Source organism: Pteronotus mesoamericanus, unplaced genomic scaffold, assembly GCF_021234165.1.
Source record: "Pteronotus mesoamericanus isolate MK-2021 breed Mesoamerican mustached bat unplaced genomic scaffold, CSHL_Meso_final scaffold_54, whole genome shotgun sequence".
Classification (NCBI taxonomy): Eukaryota; Metazoa; Chordata; class Mammalia; order Chiroptera; family Mormoopidae; genus Pteronotus; species Pteronotus mesoamericanus.
Window position 1 is genome coordinate 25,284,285 of NW_026555321.1, and position 19,337 is coordinate 25,303,621.

The 19,337-nt window shown below is 36.0% G+C and overlaps 1 protein-coding gene across 1 annotated transcript in view; it reads right to left on the reverse strand.

The window, feature by feature from the left end:
- Nucleotides 1-19,337, reverse strand: part of CEP70 (centrosomal protein 70) — a 61,043-nt gene that overhangs the window by 20,220 nt on the left and 21,486 nt on the right. Inside the window, exons 5-9 of the mRNA XM_054595043.1 lie at nucleotides 18,858-19,038; nucleotides 17,923-18,092; nucleotides 13,405-13,461; nucleotides 928-1,009; nucleotides 748-836 (exon numbers count right to left, since the gene is read on the reverse strand). Of these exons, the coding sequence (XP_054451018.1) occupies nucleotides 748-836; nucleotides 928-1,009; nucleotides 13,405-13,461; nucleotides 17,923-18,092; nucleotides 18,858-19,038 (579 nt within the window). The remainder of the gene's footprint in view (nucleotides 1-747; nucleotides 837-927; nucleotides 1,010-13,404; nucleotides 13,462-17,922; nucleotides 18,093-18,857; nucleotides 19,039-19,337) is intronic.

Consider the following 19,337-nt stretch of genomic DNA (forward strand, 5'->3'; position numbering starts at 1 on the left):
CCATGTGTCCCTCATTAATGTCATTCCTCTCCTTTGCATTAACATAGAAAACCACTATCCCAAATTCACTGTTCATGAGTCCCATAATGTTTTAAAACTTTTACTGTGTATTTATATAATCATAATTTTACATATTACTATGTGGCAGGTTCTTAAAATTTATAAAAGTGGCTTAAACTGTAGGTATCAGTTCTCTCTCGATTAAAGAATAAGCTTTATGAGAACAAGATATTTGTTTTGATCATGATACTATACTAGAGCTTAGGATAGTGTCTTAACTCATAATAGGTGTCCAAAAAGAAGTTGTTGAAAGAAAAGTCTCATTCCTTATTACTCACTGTCAACATGTGGAGCCTCATACTTTTGTGGTTAGGTGTGCTGTATATAAATATGCCTTTCTGTTGTATGCCACTTAAACTTTTTAGTTATCCCACAACATAGGGATAAAATGAAATAATAAGATGTTCTAAAGGAATTTGGGAATGGGAAACCTGCTACTATAAGACTGAAGCTACTTTGAGTTCCTACCCAGTTTTATCTTTTTAATGTAGATTCTGATTTTCTCACCTCACTTGCCCACTTATGTGTTCTTGTTCCATCCATCATATTAAAGACAACTGACTAAAATGAATATGAGTATGAATTTCCCCAAGAGTAGTTTTACAGTAAAGGGCTAGAATGACTTATTCAAATTCCAATATGTTTATTTTCCAAAGGTTACATAAAAATGACTTAAGTTTCTCTTACCTGGTTTCCAAATCTTTTTGGAGATTCAGCTTTTCACTTAAAAGTACATCAATCTTAGCTTTTGATTCCTTCAGCTGATTCTGTAATGACTGCAATACATTTCATAGAAAAATAGTTGACTTTCCTAGATAATTATTTTGCTTTATGAAAAAGTATTCATGAGTCATGTAGTCCCCATACCATGAGAAGGCCTTTATAAGTTGGTGAGGCATCAAGACTTCTGTAGTCATCTTCTGATTGACTTTCATCTTCTTTATACTGCCTATGAAAAAATACATGCAGTATACTTCTTAAGAAAAAAAATCTATCTTCAAAGAAAAAAAAATCTAGCTAACATAAATTAAATCAATCCAATAAGGGTTTGATAGCCTAAATATGAATTAAAATTTAAGCCAAATTTCCTACTTGTTCTCACGGAGAACGGTGTTAGGTATAGGTACTATTGTTGTATATCTGTTCATTATCACCTTAATTAGAATGTGAGAGCCATGCAAACTAGAACTTTGTCTTGTTTCCACAGTGTCTCATTGTCTAGAAGAGCATGAGGTATAAGAGTGAAAAAAAACACTTGTTGAATGAATAAACAAACAAAGCATACTGTTTTTTCCTTCTAGTGCTTTTAAGCCACCAAAACCCCCCCCAAAAAACTATATGAAGAAATGTAGAGTATAAGTGGCAAAGCTACAGATGTAATAGTCCTAATTCAAGTCCTTACACCACCATTAACCAGTTGTGTTATCTGAGTAGTAGGTTAATCTCTCAGATTTGCTTTTGCATCTGTCACATAGAGATAATATCTGTCATATATGTCTCACAGGACTGGTGTTAAAAGTAAACAAAAGATATTAAAGCACTCTGTAAACTGCAAAGTACTACTAGCAAATCACTATTATTATTTTTAACAATCATGCACTAACACTGAGCTAATATGGTAAACACTAGTATGTGTGGCTAATGAGCACCTGAAATAGGACTAGTGTGACTGAAAAACAAAATTTCTCATTTAATCTTAATTAAAATAATTTAAAATCTGAAGCAGTGTAAAATATTTTTCTGCTAACGACAACCTTATGATTTAGGGCTAAATTCGACTTTGTTACATGATGTTAAGGTACTACTGTTGTAGCCTAATGTGCACTGAGTGTACATGTGGCTTGTAGTACCACGTGCAAACATACCCCCTTTCTAGTCAGTGTCAATGGATTGATTCAGTTTGAGTAGTTTTTCTTTCCTATAAACCCATATAACATTGTAATATGTTTATTCTGATACTGCATTTATGGTGCTACCTATACAAATCATAATTAATAATTAAATAGATTTATCATTTTCCGAACTAAATTATTTTTACAATTTAAAAAATAATTATGAAGAGATTTTTAACAGAAATAAATGGAGGTAACATCTGAAACAGTACAACTGGGACAATAAAAAGACCGAAAGAAGGTATGTCATAAATTTCCTAATGAATGCTATTTTGATTTGCTGCAGAACAAAATGAAAATGCTATTGGTTCACAAGTGAAAAAAGAAAAAACAGATAAATTGGACATCATAAAATTTTAAAAATTCTTGAGCTTCAGGGACACCATCAAGAAAAAAAGACAACCCACAGGAGATATTTGCAAATCTGATAAAGAACTTGCATCCAGAATACATAAAGAACTCTAGCAACTCAACAATAAAAAGACTAATCTCAATTTAAAATTAGGGAAAGGACTTGAATAGACATTTCTCAAAAAGTAAATGTAAATGACAATAAGCATTTAAAAAGCCTCTCAACATTATTAGTCCTTAGGGAAATGCAAATCAAAACTACAATGATATATGACTTAAAACCCACTGGCATGGCTATAGTTAAAAAGATAGACAGTAACAAGTGTTGATGAGGATGTGGAAAAATTGGAACCCTCAAATACTGCTTGGTAGAAATGTAAAACAGAATCACATAACTCAGAAAACATGTCTACACAAAATCTTGTAAGCAAATGTACATAATAGCATTATTTATAATAGTTAAAAAGTGAAAACAACCCAAATGTCCATCAACTGATAAAAGGATAAACAAAATGTGGTATATCCATACACTAGACTATTATTCAGACATAAAAATAAGAAATACTGATACATACTATAATATGAGCCTTGAAAACATTATGCAAAGTACAAGCCAGTAAAAAATGATCACATACTGTATATGATTCAATTTATACAAAATTACCAAAATGGGAAAATTCATAAATACATAAAGTAGATTAGGGTTTGACTAAGAGTTGTGTTGTAAGCAGGTAGGGAGGACAGGGAGACTAATTGCTAATGGGTATGGGTTTTCACAATAGGGTGATGAGCAAGTTCTCAAACTGATTATGCTGATAGGGACATAACTATGGGAATATACTAAAATCACTGAATTGTACCTGTAAAATGGTGAATTTTATGGTATGTGAATTATACCTCAATAAAGCTGTTATTTTACAAAGTTAGTTGTTATATAAAATATTTTAAGATAAAAAATAGAAAATGTTAACAGGCATTTTCAACAAATACACAGTCAAAAAAGCTTTGAAGTTAGCCACTGAAATCAAAATTAAACCTCCAACAAAATCTTATAATTTTTTAAGCAGAATCTGAGCTTGTAACTTTGGTCAGCTATAAAACATTCTGACGTCTTGCATAAAAACAGAAATTGTTTTTAAATGTAAAAATAGTAAAATAAGTTATTTCAGGTATGAAAATTTTGTATGAAAATTATAACGAAACAAAACATTTTATATAAAGTGAAAAATCTTCAATTAAACCCCAAAACAACTGCCTGTAAAATACAAGATCTTTCTTATAATGTCAAAAATCAGTTAATCCAAAAATTGAATAATGTCAAATATTTTTATCTTTTGATGAGCCATATGCCCAATTAATACTTTGGGAATGTTTTGTCTCAAAAAGACTTCCAAATTTACCAGGAAATGCTTCAGACCTTAAAAAAAAACCAAACTAACATGTGGTATACGTGTTTTTGAATTTTACATATCTGTCAAAGAAGAATTTCAGCTATATATGAAAAAAATAATTTTTTATCACAATGAAAGATGCTCCAACTTTGTTAGGTCAAAAATCCAGAGTTATTGGAATTTAAAAAAAAAAACATGTTTCTCTTATTGCTTTTTTATACTGAATAATACATACATATTGGAAATACTGGTGCTCAGTTTTCTGAAGCAGATATGAAAAGTGTCATATATACAGTTAAAATTATTCAACACACATGCAAATGCTGTGCCAGTTTGTTAAACTGTTGAAACAAAGAGAAGACAATGAATTTTAATGATCTGTTTTTTGCCAATGCTCATTGGTTGAGTTATGGAAGTTACAAAGATTTACTACACTGTTTAACTTGAATTCGGTATTTTCTAGAAAAAAACCCTGGCTGGTGTGGCTCAGTGGATTGTGCCAGCCTACGAACCAATGGGTCATCAGTTCAATTCCCAGTCAGGGCACATGCCTGGGTTGTGGACCACGTCCCCAGTAAGTGGCACACAAGAGGCAACCACACATTGATGTTTCTCTCCCTCTCTTTCCTCCTCTCTTCCCTTCTCTAAAAATGAATAAATAAAATCTTTAAAAATATATATATATTTTCTAGAAAAAAGATGGTTCAATACTCAAAGACAAAAAATGGTTATGTGATTTATGTTTTTCACCAATATGACTCTACATATGAGTAAGCTAAATTTGTTGCTCCAAAGAAAAAACATTATTTGTGACTAGCTCATAGGTATGAGAATTTATATTGAAAGGGAAACTTTTCATAATACAAATCAGTATTGATTTTTATATTTTACACATTTTTCTAATATGAGTCAATATGTAGAAAATTTTAGTTTTCATTAGTAGTTCATGTAAACTGGCTATTAAAACAAGAAAACTTTGAAGAACTTTTTGTTTCTATTGATAGATTTAGAGTCACTCTTCAATTTTACAATACCCTTCCAAGTTAAATAAGAGCTAGTGAATTTATTTAAGTTGGATATAGTTTTGAAACAGATGTCTTTGATTCAAAGTCAAATCAATTATTCTAAAAAAGAAAAACAAGTTTTGGAAATATGAATGGAAATATTAAAGAAATAACTATTTTTTATATTTAATTCAGTTGCTAGAAAAATTTAGTTATGTTTAGAACAAGTTGGATATCTATACCTATTTTTCAACTGTAAACTTCATGAAATCTAAATACAGATCAAGTATTTATGATGAAAAATTAGTACCTGGAGAGATCCAAGATGGCAGAGGAGAAAGTGGAAGCTACACTAACCTCCCAAGACCAATCTGGAATTACAACTAAATTGTAGAGAAATCATCCTGAATAACCAACCAAAAACAGCTGGAGAGAAGTGTTATAACCAAGGACAGACAGAAGAAACCACTTCACCACAAGACTGGTAGGGAAAGCAGAGGAGGCAGGATAGGACTAGCTGGGCTCCCATGGGTGGCAGCTGAAATTCTGGAGGGATATTTCAGTAGCTGGGGGGGGGGGTTCCCCCATGAGAAGTATGGTATCTAAACCCCCAAGCTGGGCTCCCCAGCCTCCAGTACCAGAGTTGGAAAGAAACCCAGATAATATCCAGTTGTGAAAAGCAGCAGGGTTTCTGTCTGCCAGGGAGAGATGTCTGGAGACCCAGAACCTCTAAAAGGGCCAAAATACAACATTTTGTTTACAGCCACTTACCCTGGGTTCCAGCAGAGGGAAGGCAGAGTGGACTAGAGAAGCTTAAGGGAAGTCTAGGGTTGGTGGCTCTGGGGAGAAAACTGAAGGAATAGCTGCCAGAACCCCTGTGCTGAGTCACTCCCTATACTGCAGAAGCCTTATTTCTCAGGCAGAGCAATATCCTCCAAGTGGCATCAGCCTGAGGGGAAGCAATAGCCCCATCTGCAGGAATTACTCTGCCCCACCCTGTGGAGCTTAACCTGGACTGCTGAATACAGATTCATTAGTTTAACAACTGATCAGTCTGACAGCTAATTAGTTTAACAGCTAAGGTGGAAAATACAAAGTGCGTCCAAAATGAGAAGACAAAGAAACAGACCTCAAGTGAAAGAACAAGAGATTCTCCAGAAGAACTAGGTGAAATGGAGGCAAGCCATTTATCAGCTAGAGAGTGCAGAGTAATAATTATAAGGAAACTCGACACCATGAAAAAAGACATAGAACCCATAAAAAAGGACCAGTTAGAAATAAAGAATGCAATATCTGAAATAAATAATACACTGGAAGGAATAAACAGTAGGTTAGATGAAGCAGAGGATTGAATCAGTGATTTGGAAGACAAGGTAGAATAGAACACACAGGCAGAACAGCAAAAAGAATAAAAGATTTATAAAAATGAGGAGAGCTTAAGAAACATTTTAGACAACATGAAGCATAACAACATCTGCATCATGGGAAAACCAGAAGGAGAAGACAGCAAGCAAGGACTCGAGAACCTATTTGAAGAAATAACCAAAAATATCCCTAATCTGGTGAAGGAAAAAGACACACAAGTCTGGGAAGCTCAGAGAGTCCCAAAGAAGCTGGACCCAGAGAGGCCTACACCAAGACACACTGTAATTAAAATGACAGGCTTAAAGACAAGGAGAGAATCCTAAAAGCCACAAGAGAAAAGTAGGTAGTTACTTAAAAGGGAGCACCAAATAGACTGTCATCTGATTACTCAACAGAAATATTTCATATCAGAAGGGAGTGTTGTGAAATATTCAAGGTGATGAAAAGCAAGGATCTACAACCAAGGTTACTTTACCCAGCAAGGTTATCATTTAAAATCAAAGGAGAAATAAGAAGCTTTCTGGAAAAGAAAAAGCAAAAAGAGTTTGTTAACCTCAAACCAGTAATACAACACATGTTGGAGGGCTTACTTTATGAAGAAGAAAAAAAGAATAGAGAAAAACAGTATAACAATAAAATGGCACTACGTGTGTCTATCAATAATCACCTTAAATATAAATGGCTTAAATGCTCCAACAGAAAGACATAGGGCAGCTGAATGGATAAGAAACAAGACCTGTATATATGCTGCCTCCAAGACACCCACCTCAGAAAAATATACACAGACTAAAAGTAAAGAGTTAGAAAAAGATATTTCATGCAAATATAAAGGAAAAAAAACCAAACAAACTGGGGTAGCAGTACTTATATCCAACAAAATAAATAGACTTTAAAACAAAGTCCATAGTAAGAGACCAAAAAGGACTCCCTATAATGAAGTTCTCCTATAAAGGGAACACTCCAACAGGAGGATATAAACCTAGTAAACATTTACGCACCCAACATAGGAGCACCTAATATGTGAAGCAAACCTTGATGGACATAAAGGGAGAGACTGACAGAAATACAGTCATAGGTGGGGATTTTGACACCCCACTAACTTCAAAGGGTAGATTTTCCAGGCAGAAAATCAAAAAGGAGACCGTGGCCTTAAATGGTCAAATGGATTTAATTGATATTTTCAGAGCATTTCATTCCAAAGCAGCAGAATATACTTACTTTTAAAATACACTAGGAACATTTTTTCAGACAGACCACGTGTTAGGACATAAAACAAGTATCAATAAATTTAAGAAGACTGAAATCGTATTAAGGATCTTTTTGGACCACAATGCTATGAAACTAGTAATCAATCACCAGAACAATGAAAAACACATAAAAACATGGAAGCTAAATAGAGTTTGTTATATTGTTATTAAACAATAACATGAATGGGTCAATGAGATCAAGGATGAAATCAAAAGATACCTTGAAACAAATGAAAATGAGGACACCACAATCCAAAGCTAAAAAAAAAGAAAAAAAAAATTCTAACCTTACACTTAAATGAACTTGACTAAAAAAAAAAAGCCCAAAGTGAGTAAAAGGAAGGACATAATAAAGATCAGAGCAGAAATAAATGAAATAAAGTCTAAAAGAAGGTACAAAAGATCAATGAATTCAAGAGCTGGTTCTTTGTAAAGATATACTAGACTGGCAAACCTTTAACCAGACTCAACAAGAAAAAAAGAGGACCCAAAAAAATAAAATCAGAAATGAAAGAGGAGAAATAACAACTGAGACCAAAGAAATACAAAGGATTGTAAGAAAATATTATGAACTACTATATGCCAACAAACTAGACAACTTGGATGAAATGGATAAATTCCTAGAAACACAATCTTCTAAAAATAAATCAAGAAGAATCAGAGAATTTGAAGAGACAGATTATACCTAGTGAAACTGAAGCAGGGAATGAAGCAGAAAGAAAAAAGGACTCATGGACATGGCCAACGGTGTGGGGAGTGCTGTGGGGAGAGAGCTATAAGGGGACTACATGATAACAGAATACAATAAAGATAAAATTTTAAAAATTTAGTGTCTGAATTTAACTAAGCTATGTAAAAATATTCATATTTCTATGACTTAATATGAAAAAATGAAATAACTTGTTAATATTGCTCTTACTGATTACATATTGAAATGATATTTAGAATGTTAAATAAGATATTAAAATTCATTTCATTTGTTTCTTTTTACTTTTTAACTTGGCTGCCTGAAAATGCAAAATTATGTCTGTGTCTTTTATTATATTTCCATTGCAGAGTGCTGTACTAGTATCTCTCAAATCTCCTAAAACATATTCTAGCCTTGAACAAATGGCCATTTTAGGAAAGATGGTTAATCACAAGGGTAACTAAGTAGCTATTATATATAACAAGTGCTTAGGTAGATATAAACTATTTCACATTTAACAAATGAGGAAGTAATGTTTAGATGAGGTATACAACTTGCTGAAAGTCACACAAATACTAACTAGTAGTGGCGAGATTCAAATTGAAATCTGCCTGGCTACATAGCCTACGCACTCACATCATTCCCTATATGTAGTCCAAAATATCTGCTATTATGGCTACACTTGTTCTCAAGAGAAACCTAATATGGAGGATGATTTTAGACGAGACTGGGCGCGTTCAGGGTGATACGGCCTAGACTGGAGGATGATTTTAAATGCATGCACACCTAAAGGAAAAGGATTTCAAAAAAGAATCCTCATGCTATTTTCCTGTAGTCCTTTATTTAGCACTGAAAGATTTTCCTGAAGTAGAAACACAATTCTAAGCATGTCCCCAAGCCCTCATTTGGACCTGCGACCCCCACAGCCAAATTCGTCCCCACCCTTTCTCCAGTGGCCTCCAGAAGCCTCAAAGGGGGGCCAAATGTTGAAGATGATGCTACTTACGGGATAAAGAGAAAGAATGAAAACTAAAAAATCTTATGTCTTATTTTCTTCCCTAATCCAAATGTGATCATGTTCAGGAGATCAGAAGTGAACCTCGAAGTCACCTGCTTCCATTTCCTAATGCCATTTTTAAAATTTCTATCTAAAGAGAATAAAATCAGACAAGAGAATTTCACTCAACTACTAATTCACTATAAAACTATTTTCCTTGGGGTAACTTTTCAAATGCCCCTGACATCTCAGAAGAAACTCCATTTGAGCCTCCTAGGTTTTCTTCCTTTGTTGTTTTCCTTAGCTCTTCAATCCTTTCCACAAGCAACAGAAATACTATTGCAAATAACGAGCAATATATTCCATGTAATCTATATTGATATATTAATATTGGGTAAAGAAAAGTAGGTAGAGTAACACAGCTGAGAGCCTATCATTTTAAAATTTACCTTTCCTTCTTCAGAGGTTGTAGCATGCTAAGACTTCCAGACCACTACAATAAAGCAAAGTCACACAGTGTTTTTGCTGACAAAGGGTCTTGCCTTTAATTTGTAAAAAATGTGACACCTCTGTAAAGCACAATAAAGAGAAGTGCAATGAGACAAGGTATGCTTGTATTCACATTTCTACAGCCTTGATTGCTGCTTCCTTTGCTTTCTGAGTTTCCTTATGCATGGAGACAAAAAGGAATACCAGCTCACAATATTCAGGAACTGTCCTTCACAAGTCCCTGTGGGGAGGCCTTCTCAATCCCATGCCCTAAAGCAGAGCCCCCAAATGGTAGGGTGCTGTGCAAAGGGCTACAGATGTGCCAGAATAGTCAGCCCCCTCAGCCCTCAGGAAAACTGGGTAAGGCTTGGGGTGTTCAGAGTTCCTGAGCCAGGTGCTTCCAACTGCAGCTTTGTCTGGTTACCCCAGTGTGGCACACAAACATCACTTTTGGTGTTTCATGATGGGAAAAACCTTGAACAATGCTGACTCTGCAAGAGGCCCATGTCCTTGTCTGTCTTCTTCCCTGGTCTTGCTCCTCTAGCTCTGCAGGTACATGCCTCCTTCTCCTATGCTTCCTGTTTTTGTCCCAGTTAGGCCTCCAACTATAGCCTGTGTTCCCTCATTTTCTCCTTTCACTTCTTTTTTCTTTAAACTCTTCCATCACCTCTTCTTTAGTAACAATACTTGTTAATTATTATACTTTCCTTTTACAGTACTCCTGCTTCTTCAGGTGATGCTAATATCCTATCTGTAGATCTCAAAATCCACCTTGAAGCTGCCGCTGTCTCACTATCAAGTTAGTACTCACTCTTAGAAAGGGGGCTGAGCTTATAAACTCTGTTCAGTCCATGAACTCAAAACCCTCTCCTTAAAAGAGACTCCGCATTATTGCAAAGTTTAAATGTCTTTTAATTTTCTCATCTGTAAGAACATTATTTATAATGTAGCTACTATTTTCTTCCTACCTCCTTCTCCCTTAATGAGAGACATTCAACCCCAATATCTGACCTAAGCAGTTTGTACAGGCCAAAATATTTCACTTTAGCTACAAAGGTGATGATGGGATTAAGTGAAAAATTCATTTTATCCAAGTGTCTCATTCTTCGGTCTCAGAGTTTCACTTCAAATTCGTGACAACCAAATTCAACACTGTTCACACACAATGGCATCGATCCTTTTGTCGTTTTTAGTCAGAGAACCCCAGTTTGCACGACTTCAGAGGCAACCTCTCACACCATATTCTACATGAAAGGCTTCAATGATGGCTATGCTAAACCTTCCCTTGCTAAAAGTCCCAAACTCTCTTCATTATCTAGATCAGCAGTCAGCAAACTGCCGCTCGGGGGGGCTACTTCTAGCAGGCCATTGGTTTTAATAATTAAAGTTTTATGGAACCCATGCTAATTCATTTGCATATCATCTATGGCTGATCTCACGCTACAACAGTAGAGTAGCTGCAAGAGACTAAAGTGTCTAAAGTGCCTAAAATATTTACTGTCTGCCTCTTTACAGAAAAAACTTCTCCAACCCCTGAATCTAGATTAACATTTACTTAAGGACATAGGCATCAGGTTGTAACTAATACTTGGTTTGGGCCATACAATATTTTTTAAAGCATTGAGTTAATTGTGAACATTAAAAATCTGATTTCATTTGTAAATCAAAGCTTGTAGCTTCTCCTGAAACTCCAGCAGATCTAGCCACGCTGGGCACATATGCTTGCATGGCATTAGCTGGGCGAGAGGGTTCAGTAACCGCCCCCTTAAGACAGGGGGTGCACAGCTCTCCACTTTGCCACAGTCCCCATCTAACCACCCCCAGTCATTGTCACTGTTTTCTTGATTCTGTGAGTGTAAGAGTTTGCGGCCTCTCCAGCCATGAAATTCTTCATTTTCCTTCTCTTTACTCTTGCATATTATCACTGTTAATTTTAACGTCAACTTGGCTAGACTCTGGCGTCCAGCTGTTTGGCCAAACAACAGTCTTGATATTGCTGTGAAGTTATTTTTCAGATGTGATTAACATTTTAACCAATAGACTCTGAGTAATACAGATTAACCTTCATAATGTGGGTGGGCCTCGTGCAATTAGTTAAAAGCCTCAAAAGCAAAGACTGAGACTTCCAAAATGGACAGTATTCTGCCTCCTGAATATCTTCAGTCTCGACACTGCAACATCAACTCTTCCCTGGGTCTCCAGCCAGCAGGCCTGCCTCATAGATTTCAGACTTGCCAGCCTCACAATCAATAAACCAATTCCTTTAAGATATATCTTTCTCTCTACATAAATGTACACCTAACTTGTTCTGTTTACCTTAAGGACCCTAATACACATACTTATAACCCTATCACACACTTTTGCCATATTAAAAGAAGGAATGCTTTCCTTTTTTCCAAGACAAATGATGTCTTCCCATTCCAGCTTCCCCCTGGTCCAGCATCTGAATGACTGCTCTCTATAGATTATGACCTTTATCTATCAATATACCAACAAATCCCTTGAATTCCAAACTAACTGGTTTAATTACAATGCCATAAGAAAGTCTACACTTTTCTATGTAGGCATTTTTGCTCATAACATCCAAGCAGTATAAAATGACTTCTACTTCTTTACCTTTCTCCTTTCCCAAATTTTACTTATTCTTCAGGCTCAAGTACAACCTCCATATGCTGTGTAAAAGCTTCCCTGGTCACTAATTTGTTCTTGTTTTATACTCCTATATTACTGTCTGTATAATTTTTAGTAATTATTTTGACATTATTAGTGTTTTTAAATCTCACATTATTTTTCTTAATTATTATGTGGTTACACTTTATCTCCCTTAACAGATTGTAAAATTCTACAAAGGACCACATCCAGAACTTTGTCCTATCTCTGTAGAATCTAACACCAAACCTACCATCTAAAAGATAACAATTTTATTTGAAAATCAGAAGGCCCATGAAGTTACTTACAATACTGCTTTATGAATAGAATGAAGTAAAGAATTATTCTATCATTAGTTGTTCTTTTCTTGTCTTCCCTCCATCCTACTCCCTTTTTTTTAAACAGTCCCCAAAGAGCTAGAAGAAATCAGCAACCCGAACAGTTCTGTCACTGGTCCTGACAATAGTGCAGTGATTGCGGGGGTTAGGGGGGAGGTAGAAGTGGAAGAAGGTACAGGGGTATAAATGGAAGTGAGAAAAATACAATAAAAAATGAAAAAAAAAAAGAATACTAGAATGTATGCTTGACGAAAATGGAGAATTTATCTGCTTTGTCTATTATGATATCCTTAGTACCTATGAAGGAACATGGCACAAAGAAGGTGCTCAAATAAATATCTGTTAACAGAACTGTTCCATCTATAAGCAATGAAACAGAATAGCTACTGTTTTAACTATCTTATATTAAAGCACATTAGACTATTTGGCTTTAGATATCCTTCAGCTGTTTTAGGTTAGTCAAAGGCCATTATTTTAATCTTTACCCTTAATCAGAGGTGACAAGTGTGTTTTACTCTACATGCCTCATTTTTCACTATGACATTTTATCTTTATCTCATATAAATCTGCATACTAATTAAACTGTACTTTTGGTAATGTAATCCTATGCACTTTGTGAATATACTCAGTAACTATCCAATGACTCATGACATCAGTAGAATGAATTATGATATTTCAAAATGTAAAGTAAATTATATTTTTTCTGTGACTAATATCTTGGTGAAGTAAATATATATATTTAATATAAATGCAACAATACATTTTAAAATAAGTAGTAAAGTAGAGTCTTAAGATCTTTATTAAAAAAAGTTCATAGTTACATATTACTTAGATTTCCAAAGCATATTTTAAGTTTCAAAGGCTATGAAAACTTTTGGTGTGATTCATGACTGGATAATTACTTTAAAAATTGTAATACATAATTAGTCATACCTTTGTTTATGAAGTTTTCTAATTTTAGATTCATAGTAATCAATTAGGCAAAGCAACCTAGAACCCAGAAAATAAATCGAATTATTTTCAAAATGTGATATTGTAGCATTTACTATTCTCTCTACATAATTTAAAATTACAGTGACAAATGCACAGATAATCTAGCAAATTTACATTTTAAGTAGTTTTGCCACAAGTATTATACTAAATCATATATTTTATATTATTTTCAAAGTATAGTTTTAAAAATAACCACAAACATTATATCTCAACATATTAAATGTATATTCTCCTTGTCACAACAATTCTGCCTCTCTCTAGCAATCACGCGCACAGAAATATTTGCCCAAGTTTATAACTCAAAATGAACAAAGTTGCTCATTGTACCATTATTTAGAAAAGTGAAAACTGAGAAACAATTTATTCTTCAACAGGGAAAAAGTTAAATAAGTAAGGGCGCATCCATACTATAGAAAATGATGCAGCATTAGAAGAAATAGTGTGGACTTCGGGTCAAGGTGCCTTGCCTCCTCACACAACTACATCAAAATTACAACAAAAATCACTAAGAACTGTCGGAAATTGAGCTGAATGGAAGTCTGACAACTGTAGAATTAAAGAAACAACATCCCTCCAGACTGACAGAAGGGGCAGAGACGAGGAATGGCCTGGTCCCATATCCACATAAGGTGGATAAAAATATGGGAGGGATTATCTCCGGAGCAGGGAGTCCAAGTCCCACACCAGGCCACCCAGGCAAGGGTTCCCCTGCCAGGGAGATAAGTCCCCACAACTTCTGGCTACAAAACCAGTACAGACTGAGTCAGTGAAAGAAACTTCTGGAGTCCAAGCAGTTCCTCTTAAAGAACCCACACACGGACTTACTCAGACTCACTCCCTCTGAGCCCTGGCACTAGGGTAGGAGCTTGAAAGGCACAAGTGACATACAGGGAGGAACTGAAGTGTCTGGCATCAAGGCAAGAGCTGGGAGACAGCTTTCAATTGGACAGAAAGGTAGACAGAGGCCACTGTCCCTTTCCTGAGCCCTCCCCCAACAGAGCCACAGAGCCAGCAGGCAGGTGCCATATCTGAAACTCCATCAAAGTGGTTAACACTGTTTGCCCTGCCCTGGAGATCCCCTGAGACTGCATCCCACCCAATATGGGTTCACCCAAGCTGTTTTTCCATAAGAATGGCTGGTCTTGGCTCATGATTTACAACTTCCTAAATCCTTTCAAACAACTAACAGCCAACATTAGTGAGCTCCCAGCCCCCATACCTCTTGCTAAGTGGCCCCAGGTATGGCACCAGCAGCAGCCAGCCTAGATTTACAACTTGGTTTCACCTGGGAATCTCCAAGCCCAGCACAAGTAGCAGCCATCTCAAATCATTTTATAACTCAGGCAGGCAAACCACAGGTGGGGGCTGACCTTGACCTGCACCGCCCAGGAAACCCTAGAGCCTGCACACCCAGTGGACAGCGACAGACCACATTAGAGCACCACCATCCTGCCCCTAACAGCTGATTTTCCATGGAGGGCAGAGGTTGGTGTTCAGTGGTCAGCCAGTCCTTGTAGCTGACTGATATGGGTAAATCGCTCCCATTGATTTGCCAGCAGTAACCAAGGCTCAACTACAAGAGGAATGTGTACTCAGCCCACATGAAGGGCATAGCTCAAGTATCCAGCCTGGGTAATGGGGGAGGCTGTGCCACTGTACCCTACGGGATACCTACTACATTAGGCCATGCTACCAAGATACGGAGTCAAAGCAGCTCTACCTAATACATAGAAACAAACACAGGGAGGCTTCCAAAATGAAGAGACAGAGAAACATGGCCCAAATGAAAGAACAGGCCAAAACTCCAGAAAAAGAACTAAATGAAATGGAGGTAAGCAACCTATCAGATGCAGGGTTCAAAACACTGGTTATTAGGATGCTCAAGGAACTTACTGAGGACCTCAGCAACATAAAAAAAATCCAGTCAGAAACAAAGGATACGCTAATTGAAACAAAGAGCAATTTACAGGGAAATGACAGTAGAGTGAATAAAGCCAAGAATCAAATCAATGATTTGGAATATAAGGAAGCAAAAAGCAACCAATCACAACAAGAAAAAAGAACCCAAAAAAACAAGGATAGTGTAAGCCACCTCTGGGACTAGTTCAAGCATTCCAACATCTGCATCACAGTGGTGCCAAGAGAAGAGAAAGAGCAACAAATTGGAAATCTATTTGAAAAAATAATGAAACAAAACTTCTCTAATTCGGTGATGGAAATAGACATACAAGTCCGGGAAGCACAGAGAGTCTCAAACAAGATGGATGCAAAGAGGCCCACTCTAAAACACATCATAATTAAAATGCCAAAGGTTAAAGATAAAGAGGGAATCTTAACAGCAGCAAGAGAAAAGAAGTTAGTTACCTACAGGGGAATTCCCATAACACTGTCAACTGCTTTCTCAAAAGAAACTTTGCAGGCTAGAGGGGATTGACAAGAAATACTCAAAGTCTTGAAAAGCAGGGACCTACAGCTAAGATTGCTCTGTCCAGCAAAGCTATCATTTAGAATTGAAGGGCAGATAAAGATCTTCCCAGACAAGAAAAAAACTAAAGGAGTTCATCATCACAAATCTATTATTATATGAAATGTTAAAGGGATTTATTGAAGAAAAAGAAGATCAAAACTATGAACAATAAAATGGTAATAAATATATACCTGTCAACAATTGAATCTAAAAAACAAACTAAGCAAATAAGAACAGAGACAGAATCATGGATATGAAGAGCATTTTGATGATTGCCAGATTCAGGAGGGGAGGGTGTGGGGGAACGTGTGAAGAGGTGAGGGGATTAAGAAGTACGAATTGGTAGTTACAAAATAGCCATGGGGATGTAAAGTACAGTACAGGAAATGAAGTAGCCGAAGAACTTACACGCATGACCCACGGACATGAACAATGGTGTGAGGATTGCCTGAGGGAGTGGGGGGTGCTGGGTGGAGGGGGGTAAAGAGGGAAATATCGGGACAACTGTAATAGCACAATCAATAAAATACAATGAAAAATAAGAAGAAATAATGTAAATTTGTATGTCCTCATAAGGAGTAAGAGGAAATGACTGTTGTATAGCCAAAAGTATAATATTACTATTTTTTTTAAAAAGAAAGAATTGTATGTGATTTTGTATATGTATTGACAAAGAACTCTACAGGTTCTTAACTAGGGGATAATATTATAATCTAGAGAACACAGTTCGGTGTCACAATGACTAGATGGGGAGGAGGTCGGATGCTAAAAGTTCATCAATGAACACAACAACCCCACACAATAAAAAACTGTCTCTAGTGTTGGGAAACACTAGGAAGAGCACAAACCAAACTATTAAAAGTGGTTATCTCTAGGATGTTGGAATTAGGAGAGGTAAGCAGGTCTATAACATTTTACTTTAAACACTTTTATATTGTTTGAATTTTTATAAGCATGTACTGCTTTTGTAATTTAAAAAAATCCACAAAGAAAAAGAAACTAACACTATACTTTCACATGTTATTCTTTTTAAAGTAAGAATTCATACTATGTCCCTCCTATCTTGGGAAACTTACCCATCTCCTCCCTTCAAAACTAATTCAACCAGTTGTGCTTTTAATAAAACTTTCTGGATTATTCTTTCTCTTTGACCTTTCCCCATCCCAACATATACCAGCTTTCATATGATCCTGCAGACATGCTTTAATCTCCTTTATATCCTTCACAAGCACCCTCACCCCTACGCTTCTCCCTTTTGCTACCATTCCATTTCTATCTTTTCCTTCTAGAATCACCCTTCACTCATTCTGGGTGATTGTTACCTGCTACCTTCAATAAACTTTCAGGGAGGAGTTGCGTGTCAAACTGGGAATTCTGAGCAAATAAGACAGGAGGAAGGCAAACACATAACCTGATGAGGCAGCATGTAATACTTCCTAACAACCTCTCCTTCTTCAAACACTCTGTTCCTTGGTTATCCTGACACCCAAATACATGTAACTTCTCCTTTGCCTCTTCTATGTCTATCTGAAATTTGGAAGTTCTCTGGAGTTTGGTCCTTATTACTACAGACCAAATATTTCTACATGGCTGACGGATTTCTAAGAACACGTCCATAAACAAATTCGTCATCTTCCCTCCCCATTCCCCAAACCTAGCATGCAATCTAACAATCTTTTAATTCCCCTCCTTCTTTCAACAACCATAGCCAGTCAGTCTGGACAATTTCTGTCCACCTCTGCAATAACTCGCTTTTCGCCTTAACACAGCCTTCACTTCATTACCTCTCACCTAGGCTATTATAACTCATTACCAACTTGCCATTCTGTCTCTAGGCTTAATTTCTTTGCTTAGAAATCCTGGAGATTTTTATCCTACTACATAGAGTAGAACCCTGTTTATGAGATATACATAACCATTCTCAAGATAAAATCAGTTTTAAAAAAAAATGATGAATCTATCTACATATCAATTTATGAAGCAAACCTTACTGTCTATCCAAGATGGTGTGAGGAACTCTTTTGCAGAGATAAGAAAACACTCTGTTTTGAGTGACAATGCGCTCTTCCTCCTCCTTTGTTAATCTATAAATATCCTTTTGCAAAGAAGCAATAGTCTCTTCTTGCTCCAATCGTTTTTTCTTATAATACTGACATTTTGCCTATAAGAAAATTTTCAAAAAACATAATTAGGATATGTACATCTAGAACACGCTGTCCTAACAATACTGTACACAAAGCCATCTTCAGTTTCTATCAAGCTGCCTCATTCAAGAACTTCAGTACTGAGGCTGTTATTTAAAATGGGCGCTAGCTCCAGAAACTGTCATAAATGCAAAAACGTTAACAAGTAAAATAGGTATAAAATGGGGGAAATACCACTGGGGAGTTCTGAGCTCCTAAGTTGAAAGCCATTGAAAAGGTAAGGAGAGAAGCAGCAGGAGAAGAGGAGAGAGAAATGAAGGTGACTTGGACCAGAGTGGAGACTAAAAGAAGAAAGTTTGGAGAGGAAAATTCAGGAACTCGGTTATAGACATGTTAAGTTCTAGAAGCCTATTAGATATCCAGTAGAGATACCAAGGAGGCAGTGGGGTATGAATTGGGAATTAAAGAGGTCTGGGCTAAAGGTTTAAATTAGGTGCTAAGAATTAGACTGAGCATCACCAAGAGAGTTAGAGTATATAGGGAAGAGAAAAGGTCTAGGAATCCCAACACTGAGAGGTTGGGGAGATGAGAAGAACCAGCAGCAGGGTTAGAAGGAAACCAACAGAGGAGAAATTCTAGAAACCAAGGGAAGAATCTCAAGAAGGGAAAGTAGTAAGTCAAGAAAGGTAAAGACCACTGAATGAATTAAATGGAAGTTGTCTGTGACCTTGATGTGCTGTTTTAGTACAATCATGTAAAAAAAAAAAGACAGAACTCAGTACCTGTAGAGCTTTATGCTCCTTTTGAAGATCTTTTATTTTATTTTGCTGCTGGCAAACCCTATTTATGGATTCATCCTCTAATTCGCCAATTTTGGATTTCACGCTCTCCATAGTTTGTTCCAAGTCATTAGCTCGTTGTTCCTGATCTACTGCTCGGCATTTTTCTAGCTGAAGGTCTTTTCTAATAATAAGCACAAATCATATCAACAAACCTACATCTAACAACATCAAGAATTTCTAAAATTTCTTTGCATTCTTAAAATTTCTATCTTATAACACAAACCAAGAGAAGAAATATATGATACCATTACATATTTAAGCTAAGCTATTTCCAAAAAATTACATATTAAAAATATTTCTTAAACTGGTATTTAATCAAAGTGAAAAATTAAATTTCAAGATTCTTTTCAAGGCAGTTATTTCTAAAATGCATTCCACTTGGATACTAAAAAATTCAAGAGAGATCTTTTTTCCATTTTC